Consider the following 9,863-nt stretch of genomic DNA (forward strand, 5'->3'; position numbering starts at 1 on the left):
ATTGCCTTGTCTTATAGAGCCAAAACTCTGACTAGTTCCAAAGGCTGTCATATATAGTTCAATAATGACAAACAGGAGAATGGGATTCATTCTTTCTGTGCTCATGGCTTGAAGAGAGGGCTCTAACAACCTGTTACTGTATGTTTACTTAAAGGTTAATAATAATTGTGGGTAATGATTGGCTTGGCTTCATTTCAAAATATTTCAGTTTTGGCTCTGGGACTGATGTCAGAACAGGTCAACAAAATAGGGCTGTATTTCAATTATTGATTGATTTGCAAATTATTCGCGTAATTTGATTAATTGTAAATCTATACATCATCAGGAAATATTGAAAATTCCCTGCAGTCTATTAGGTGACCTCTTCAATTGTTGTGTTCTGTCTGAACAACAGTAGAGTATCAAATCCTCACATTTAAGCAGAGGCTTTGTACAAATCAGTTTATCATAATCCAGCCCAGCTCCATAGTCATAAAGGACTGACTCCAAGCCAAATCACGGGCATCAATTTGGCACCACGATTAGATTCATTAACAATTAGAAAGCTATGAAAACACACGTTTTTTTTCAAATGTGATATGGACAAAATGTGTATTGTTTTAAGATATGTATTTGTATTTGTTTGTATTGATTGGCTAACTTTGTATATGCATATGGATTTTTTGTTAATAACAAAAATTAGAATGTTATTATTATCAATAGTATTATTATCTGTCCAAATGATCGTAGCTGTGGTGTACTGCGCCATCTAGTGACATTAATTAATACATGTTCCAGTATTTGTAGCTGCCCTATGAGATCCCTGAAGGACCGGTCATTTATCGTAGAAAAAATATTTGTTTGGCAGATTAAAATTATAAATAAAGACGTCATTTAAGGTAAACGTTGAAATATATCGGTATATTTTCCAAAATTAGTGGTGTGTTGAATTGGCTGTTGCCCCCGTCCAGAGATTGAGGTGGTCCAGTTATTCGCCTGATCAGAATCACCCAGCGGTTGCTCTGGTCGGTTAGCTAAACTCGGTCCCCGGTTGTCTGTGTGTGTGAGAGCGGTGACAGCTGAAATCATTGTTTCATCCCGGACTGTGCGCTAAATACAACCGCCAACATGTTCGAGGAGGCGAGTGAAGTGTTCGACAACATGTTCAAATCGTCGTTTCCACTGACGTTCATCGTGTTCATCCCGGCGGTGCTGATCCTGGTGTCGCCGCTCCCGGCCGAAGCGGCACATGAGTTCACGGTGTACCGCATGCAGCAGTACGACCTGCAGGGACAGCCGTACGGTGAGTCGGCCGCTTCTCCGGTGTGTCACCCGCGAATAGACAAATCGTTACCGCACCGACCTGGCCGGTGGCGTGGTCGGTCTGCTAAACAGCTAGCCGGAGCTAGCCTCGCTGAATGACAGTATGCGGGGCAGCTAACTAGCTAACTAGCTGCTAATGTAGCCTAGCACCATTCGCCTAATCGGGATCGTGACCTTTAACTGAAGCCCCGTGTCCTATCCTGAAATGCGTGTCCCCCTTAATAAAGCGTGCCTGGAAGTATTGATTGTATGGATGTGGCGTCCTTCCTCAGGCACCAGGAATGCCATCCTGAACACCGAGGCCCGGACTGTGGAGGCAGAGGTACTAAGTCGCCGCTGTGTTATCATGCGACTGGCGGACTTCTCCTATGATAAGTACCAGAAAGCCCTGCGCCAGTCAGCGGGGGCTGTGGTCATCACCCTGCCCAAGAACATGTCTGCTATGCCCCAGGACATAGTACAGGTATTGACACACTCTCTCACACACACACACACACACAACAAATGGAGCTGCGTGTCTTGTGTCGTTAAATGTGATGTTCCCGTCTGTTCAACCTCTGTAGCAGTTCATGGAGCTGGAGCCAGAGATGTTGGCTACCGAGACCATCGTCCCTGTGTACTTTGCCGTGGAGGACGACGAGCTGCTGTCCATCTACACCCAGACCCTGACCTCGTCCTCCTCGCAGGGCTCCTTGTCGGCGGCTGAAGGTAGAGACTCGTGCCCACCCAGGTGCCCGTGCACCTGCCAGTGGGATCTTCCACACAAAACACACTCTAACACATTTGGGGTTTCAAAAGTCCGATCTCACAAACTTAAGTGTGGACCGCGCACATGGGAGGGGAACTCAACGTGGACATACACAAATCAGTCAAAGGTCGGGGATTCATTTCATTACGCTCTCTGTGTTTTGTACAGTGCTGCTGCACACGGCCACAGCAAACGGCTTCCAGATGGTCACCAGTGGAGCTCAGAGTAAAGCCGTCAGCGACTGGGCCATCACCAGTTTGGAGGTGAGACACTTGACGCAAGATTATAAAAGTCATCCAACTTTTTTAAAAGCTGTACAAAAAAAGTCAGTGTACTCATTCTTTCACTATTTAACTCATGTATGTGGGTCTTTAAGTTTTTTTTGTTCTTCTTCAAGAACCAGTTTCAAATGGAAAAAAACAAATGTTTGCACAAGCACTTTTCTTCAGAAATAAGTGTCCACAGTAGCACCAGAGAGAGGTAACACAGTGGGCTGGTGGTTGTTCACCCACAAAAAGTAAAAATGAGTTGGAAGAGTGCATCTCATATTATCAGGATCATTTTCTAAACTTTTTGTGCTCTATATTCTCAGTTTGACAAGGTTTCCGTATCAAATAACATTCCTGTATTTTATTGAATAAAGGGTTAGGTTGTAGAATGTCATGTAGTATATGATTTCCAAAGAAAAATAAACTGGTGGACTGGTGAAGAAAATACATAACATAGTGTCACAAGATTTAGCGCCATTCTGAGGGTATTACCTTAATCCTTAAACCCCTCATTTCAAGTTGGATGTGTTAATGGTATAGCATGAACGCACAGTGGCAAGTGGTTCTAGATTTCCACTTGATGTCAAAGCAAATTATGTTAATTGGGGGCATTGGTAGAATGGCCCTGCTAATACTTACCATTTTCTGTTTGCTTGGCTTTTTTTTTTTTTTACAAATTAGTCATGTCTCCAAATGAGATAATATCCACTTGTGGGAAGAGAGAGTTTCCTGGTAGCTGTAACAGTGGATCTTGTGTTTTTATCCTCGGGCAGTATTGTGTTTGTGCTATCTGCTACAGTGTCTTTGTGCCCAGTGTGACTTCTTAGTAAATGTGGGTGGGCTCAAATCCCTGAACAAAAACTGCTGTGTGGACTGAAAGGCCTGGAGGTTTGAAGTCTAAGATGGATTTGATAAGAAGGGCTCACGACAAATATACTTTACAATACTAATAACATACTTAATGTTGTGTTTATTCATTTTTTGAATGTGTGTTGTTACATTGTGATTAATTAAATCAATTGCAGTGTTATTGTACACAAAGATTATATTGAGACTGTATATGTAGTTTTTATTTATACTTGGTGGCTGACAGGACTGATCACTGCTTGGTGCTATGCTTTTTTCTTCTCTCCCCTTCTTTGGGGTTCACAAAGGGATTTAAATGGCTTTGCTTTTAGTTTCAATCAAACAGTTTGAGTCAGAATGGGCAGAAAATGAAGCAGCACACGCATGTTAGTTCAGGATTTTTATAATCTAAGATTTGAGTGTAAACCAGAAGGAAAAGGTGTTTTAGTCCCACTACAGGGGATTAGGAGACTGTGGTCAGGAGGTGGAGTGTGACTGTAGATCACTTCAGCTCTGCACAGTCACACTAGCCAGACGCTTCACTTAACACAGTGGTGTTGGATTAGCTAATCTCAAAGCTGTAGACTTTGTTTCTTCTCTTTTTATTCTTTCTGCCTGATCTAATTGCTCTGTTGTTGTTATTTACCAGGGTCGCTTGGCTGGAGTTGGAGGAGAGGACCTGCCCACTATTGTCCTGGTGGCTCACTATGACTCCTTCGGTGTTGCGCCAGTATGTTCGCTGCTTCGTTCTTCTTCTAAAAATAAAAAATCCACCCTCACACCTTCAAAACATTCAGGATGTTAGCAGGAGAAATATTTTGTCTGCAAATATATATGCTGGATTTGGTTTAATTTATTTAGCCTCTAGTCCAAAAACTCAATCTTCATTCAATATTTTTTCTTAGAAAGTAACAGTAATGCAACAGCAAAGTAATCTGACTCTGTGTGTGTGTTGTTGTTGTGTCCAGTGGCTGTCGTACGGAGCCGACTCGAACGGCAGCGGAGTGTCCATGTTACTAGAGCTGGCTCGGCTGTTCTCGAAACTCTACACATACAAAAGGACTCACGCAGGGTGAGTCGTGACACTGACATCCACGTTCAGATTGTTTTTCGATCGTTGTGCGCCTCATGAACCTCAAACAGCACCCCAAGCATAATTTTTTTTTTAATTGCAAAAAAAACCTTTTAACACAAACGTTAACACAAACACCTCAGAGAAAGTCTGTGCTGCTCACTCACTTAATGCATACGATGAAACAGTAGAAGTAGTATTGATTCATCTTAACACACGTCCATTTGTCATAGTAAGTGTTTTTGGAAACCATATTGAACATTATCTGTACACTCAGTTATAAGAATCACATGTGACGGTGTTAAACTGTGGTCAGTAATAATAATAATGTACAGGTACATTCATATGTCAAAGTCAGTACTACTCACTTGACATATCCGTCATTTTAAAGACCCTTTGATATATTATCCATAGACACTGATCAATTTTAAGTGCAACGCTTTCGTTCATACGTCTGTTATTGTAGTGTCACCCATTCACATCCTCCTTCGTCCGTTTCTCTCGGTTGATTTTTTTCGTGTCGTCTTGGACTCATTTGTGAATCCTGTGGTGTTTTCAGGTACAACCTGCTGTTCTTTGTGTCCGGTGGAGGAAAGTTTAACTACCAGGGCACCAAACGTTGGCTGGAGGAGAATCTGGACCACACAGGTACTTGAAATATAACAGAACAAAATGACGCTAAAGCTTTCATACATGGAAAAAAAAGTCCAAGTTTTTCTTCTCCACATTCTCTACATGATTATTTTTCCATCTTTTCGTTCCCTCTCATCTTTCTGTTATTGTCAATTTATTTATTACCCCTCTCTCCCGTTGCACCTCTCCCTCCCTTCGACAACAGACTACAGTCTGCTGCAGGACAACGTGGCCTTCGTGTTGTGTCTGGACACACTGGGGAACGGAGACTCGCTTCACCTCCACGTGTCCAAACCTCCTAAGGAGGGAACACCTCAGTATTCTCTGCTCAAGGAGCTGGAGATGGTAAGTATGAGGAGGCCTGATACACCACAGTCAGTGAGTCATTCGGTTCTAAATAGATTTTGATCTCTCCCTAGAACCTAAACTGACACAGCCACTGTCGCGTTCTGTCCCTCGTCGTCCTCCCAGGTCGTGAGCAGTCAGTACCCGGAGGTCAAGTTCTCCATGGTGCACAAGAAGATCAACCTGGCCGACGACATGCTGGCCTGGGAGCACGAGCGCTTCGGAATCCGCCGGCTGCCGGCCTTCACCCTCTCCCACCTGCCCTCGCACCGCTTGGCTCAGCGCTCCAGCATCATGGACGTGCGGTCAGTGTACCCCTCCTCTCAACACGGAGTGGGAGAGCCCCCTGTTGGGTGGGTTCATTACTGCAAGTCTCTGAATAACGTAACATTTTCATTCTAGCTGTCTTCATTCATTGTAAATGTTTGTGCCCCTTTCACGACGAAACGGAAGTGTGTCAGGGGCCTGAATGGTGCACACTTCCATCGTCAGTCACAGTATTTATGTGAATTTATGTACTTTTGTTTTTGTTGGTGATTTATCCTCTCTTACAATTTCCAATATTAATTCCTCTTTCACTTCTGTAGTGGTTCATCTCCCTGTCTCCCTGTCTGTTAGTAAACTATTTAAGTGTTCTTTTCTCTGACTGGCTCCTGTGGCTCTGTGATCAGTCTCTCTCCTCTGTAGCTTGTTGCTCAGGTGTTGTGGTTTCTCTGATGTGATGGGAGTTTTTCCCCTTTATGTCCGACTGACTGCAAACTCTGTGTTTGTGTCTTACAGGCCTCACGTTGATGTACAGAAACTTGGCAGGAATGCCAAGGTGGTAGCAGAGGCACTTGCCAGGGTCATCTACAATCTCACAGAGAAGGTATAAACAGATGACCCAGACAATCTATGGAAACAGTACATGCTTCGCCTGTTTCCTTCATGTGATGTGATATTTTTTTTCTTGTGCTGTGCTGCCCAGGGGGCCCCTGGAGACCTGCAGATCTTCACTGAACAGATGGTAAGTCATTCAACTTGCATGCATCTCAGACATGCACTGAAGACCGGACATTTTCCTGATCTTTTCCAGAGGGGTTTTATGTGAGAATGCAAATGTTGCTCTGGGCATTTTCCTGAAACGTTTCCTGCCAGCAGCAAAATCTCCAGAAGATTCACTACCAGCGAGTGGGCTCTCTTCCCAGGTGCCACCCTTCGGCTGAGTGTTCTGGAAATGAAACAACTGCTGTTGGGAATGCATCTGACCAGGCTGGTGGTGAATCTGTGTTCCTACTGCCTGTTGTTGTAATGAGTTGTGTGTGCTCAGCAGGTCCAGGAGGATCACTTGTCAGCGGTGGTGGACTGGCTCACAGCGCAGCCGAGAGCCGCCCAGCTGTTGGACAAGGACAGCAGCGTGGTGTCCACTCTGGAGTATCACCTGGGACGCTACCTCAAGGACGTCAAGAGACACTACGTCAAAGCTGACAAAAGGTAAACACGAGGGTGGAGGCAAACGGGAAAAAACAGATGCATATTGGATACGTTTTATAAACCTAAATGTGTTGTATTCATTTAAATGTTGTTTTTGTCGTAATGACATCACAATGTTGTGGAATAATGACTACTGACGAGGCGTTTCAGGAGCTTCAGGAGCAGAGTTCTCTGTGGACTTTGCAGACTTTTTTACATACACAAAAAAACCTATATAACACACTAGAGGACAGGGAAAACACAATATCACTACGTTTCAACCAGTAAAAATGTTAATAATCACATTAATAACACGCTCGTGATGTCTTTCATCCTCCTCAGGGATCCAGAGTTTGTCTTCTATGACCAGCTCAAGCAAACGATGAACGCTTACAGGTACGTCTTTAATCTGCTCCTCCTCTGAAATACTTCATCAACTCATACTTATTTACTGTCGCTTCGTAAAAGCTCCGTCTCCAGCTCTGTAAAGTCAAGAGGCTGCCATGTGTGGTTTCAATTAATCCTCAGTTAACTACATCATCTTTTGGTCCATACTTGGTTATTAAAAGATAAAATCCAAACCAAAAAAAAGCAGCCATCATATAATGAACCTTTAGCTTTACTCTTCATCTCCCTTGTCTGATTTTCTTCCCCTCAGAGTGAAGCCTGCCATTTTCGACCTGCTCCTGGCCGTCTGCATCGCCGCTTACTTAGGGATGATGTATTTAGCGATCCAGGTAAGTCGTCTGTAGCTCCTTTCAGACATGTTACATACATTCGGATGTAGCCCTGTATTGTTTTTGTTACTCTTAAACTATGCCACAAAACTGTCCTATCAATATTATTGTAACCAAGACTCAAAAAAAAAACATTTTGAGCCCAAACATTAGGCGCCATTCCCCCCTTGCCTAAATGTTCCAGACCTGTTCCTGTTGCATTCTTATATGAACAGCATTTAGTAATGGAAAATTGGGTCCAGACATTTTCTGGAGTTCATGTCAGAAAACAGAATATTGTTCTAATAATTAGGAAATATAATAATGATTTTCATAAGTTTCAAATTCTATGTTTCTGTGTTTGTTTATCATTCATTGAGGCTCATGAGGCCACCGGGAGAGTGCACTCACCGCATTGTGGCTGATTTAGTTAATACAGAAACATGCACATCTTTTTTCCCCCTCGACCACTGGATTGGCTACGATTTCATTCTTGATTTCGCTGGTTGACTCCAGCCCCACATGAAACGTACGAGCTGCTGACAATGTTCTGTGAAAAGAGCTCATAAACCTGCAGACGTCTTCTGGGCCTTTCTTGTCTGTGAATATGAAATGAACACCACCTCTGGTTTTTGTGCTCTCATCACAGAACTTCGGAGTCCTCTACAGTGTTGTCCGCAGAATCACCCAGCCCAAGGTGAAGGCCCACTAAACCAACTACGACGCCTTTCCTTCCCCTGAGCCCCTCCCCCCCTCTTTGAATCCTGAAACTCAAAGCCAGTAAGAACTGCAGGAGCTGGGCCGAGCTGCTGTTCTCACCACGGTTTTCAAACCAGCAGAATCACTTCCACGTCCCGTAAATCCTGATTCTCAAACTATGATGTCAGATCCTGTCCTGCTGCCAACGTTACATCCATTTTGGAACGATCAGGAATAATTCTTCTCTCCGCAGATGTCTCGTCTTTCATTTCTTGATTTTTAAATCACGTGTTCACACGTCAGAGGTTGGAGATGCGACGACGATGTCGCCGTACTGGTCGCTCCTCATTCCTCTTCCTCAGTGCGCTGTGCGAGCGATCATTCAGCCAAACTGACGTTGCATGTTTATTCGGGCAGCTACAGGGAGAAACTAACCACACAGATTTTTACTTTTGTTGAGAGATGTGTTGACCGACCACATTTCTTAGAGGACGGGTTCACATTTCTTCAAGTCAGTCTTACTACGATACTCAAATTGATTGGTTGCTGTAGAGGCCCCTTGTCTCTTCTCATCCTGTGTCTGTTCATCAATTGATTGATCTATTGCTTCAGCTCTACATCTTTAACAAGCTGGTGAGGGGAGCAGCACTTCGTAGACGTTATGGACACGAGCAAAGATCACGTCAATACGTCTGTGACTGTAGATGAAGGTTTGATAGTGCTGCAATAAGCAGACTTTGAAATATTCTACCCCGAGAAAATGACTCTGAAAATACAGTTTACGGAAAAAACAAGTTGTCTATATGAAATGTGAAGTAGGATTTATATAATAATGACTGTAGTGAGTTTATTAGAGGAAACAGTAGAGCTGAATGGGAAAAAAATAAGTCCTTGCCAAATAATCATTGTATGTATGAAACTTCCCCATTTAATATACATAATGACAAATGTAAACCGATTCCACCTTAACATTTTCCTTAACTCTCTGTCGCCTTTTTCAGGTTTGTCTCTGTGATTTGATGTGTCTTACTGTCAAGTCTGTCTTTTTCTGACTTGATTGAAAAAAAAACCCGATGCTGGTGAAGTTCTCAGATCAGAAAGCTCATGTTACAAAAGGCAAAAGGTCACTCGCACAAACAGTCCCGTTGTCTTGTCTAATCGTGGACTGTGCGAGAGTACAACGCCAACGCATCGTGAAGAGATAAAACTTCCCCCTTCACGCCTTTTTTTTATCAGTGGAATCCTGTCGTGGTGTGAACTTCTGCTGCCTGCAACGAAGAAAAAAGTGACTTAATCAGATGTTTTTAAAGCTGTTTGAAGGTTTGAAGACCAGCGCTGCAGTATTTATACATTCACATCTTTAAATGGGCAATAACAAAAAGACTGTTCAGATTGAATTAGAAAAAAACAGACGATTAATGAGAAGTTGTGTCAATTCAACAACATGGTTGTCTTTGTCGCTTTCTTGACCTTCTTTCTGCCCTGGTGTTGCCTTGTGTGTTGTTTTTTCCCCACTATTTTGTATTTTCCATGTGTTATTGCATGACCTGTAACACTCCCCCACCACCAGTGAGAGGACTTTGTATCTACCAACATGAGGGAAATACTGTGTGGTACATATGAGATTTTGTTTTTTTAATTTATTGAAGCAGTTTTCATTTGTGCACTGAGATGAACTCTCCTCTGGTCTGAACTCTGCTTCGCCTCATCCACAACACTTGATTCTTGGCAATGAGACAATATCAGTTGTGATTAAAAATAAATGATGAAAAGAAATCGTG

The 9,863-nt window shown here is 43.1% G+C and overlaps 1 protein-coding gene across 4 annotated transcripts; it reads left to right on the forward strand.

Annotated features, from left to right (window-relative positions):
- Positions 1-971: 971 nt before the first annotated feature.
- ncln (nicalin) lies at positions 972-9,858 on the forward strand. 4 transcript variants are annotated; one of them, XM_035648322.2, is made up of 15 exons: positions 972-1,282; positions 1,575-1,765; positions 1,866-2,010; positions 2,219-2,313; positions 3,815-3,895; positions 4,134-4,237; positions 4,797-4,885; positions 5,076-5,215; positions 5,342-5,568; positions 5,996-6,083; positions 6,183-6,221; positions 6,525-6,688; positions 7,010-7,063; positions 7,326-7,404; positions 8,033-9,858. In XM_035648322.2, exons 1-15 carry the CDS (start codon positions 1,108-1,110, stop codon positions 8,093-8,095), a joined length of 1,734 nt encoding a protein of 577 aa, XP_035504215.1. In that variant the 5' UTR covers positions 972-1,107; the 3' UTR covers positions 8,096-9,858. The 4 variants fall into 4 exon arrangements, with proteins under 4 accessions (XP_035504215.1, XP_035504216.1, XP_035504218.1 ...); XM_035648323.2 differs by having other exon boundaries at positions 6,528-6,688; XM_035648325.2 differs by having other exon boundaries at positions 5,342-5,520.
- The last annotated feature ends 5 nt before the right edge of the window (positions 9,859-9,863 follow it).

Source organism: Scophthalmus maximus, chromosome 13 (assembly GCF_022379125.1).
Source record: "Scophthalmus maximus strain ysfricsl-2021 chromosome 13, ASM2237912v1, whole genome shotgun sequence".
NCBI classification, from domain to species: domain Eukaryota; kingdom Metazoa; phylum Chordata; class Actinopteri; order Pleuronectiformes; family Scophthalmidae; genus Scophthalmus; species Scophthalmus maximus.

Excerpts from the sequence above, each read along its gene's own strand:
- ncln (XM_035648322.2), top strand. The coding sequence starts at position 1,108 with ATGTTCGAGGAGGCGAGTGAAGTGTTCGACAACATGTTCAAATCGTCG. Across the intron at positions 1,766-1,865 it reads TGCCCCAGGACATAGTACAG|CAGTTCATGGAGCTGGAGCC; the intron begins GTATTGACACAC and ends CAACCTCTGTAG. Across the intron at positions 3,896-4,133 it reads ACTCCTTCGGTGTTGCGCCA|TGGCTGTCGTACGGAGCCGA; the intron begins GTATGTTCGCTG and ends TGTTGTGTCCAG.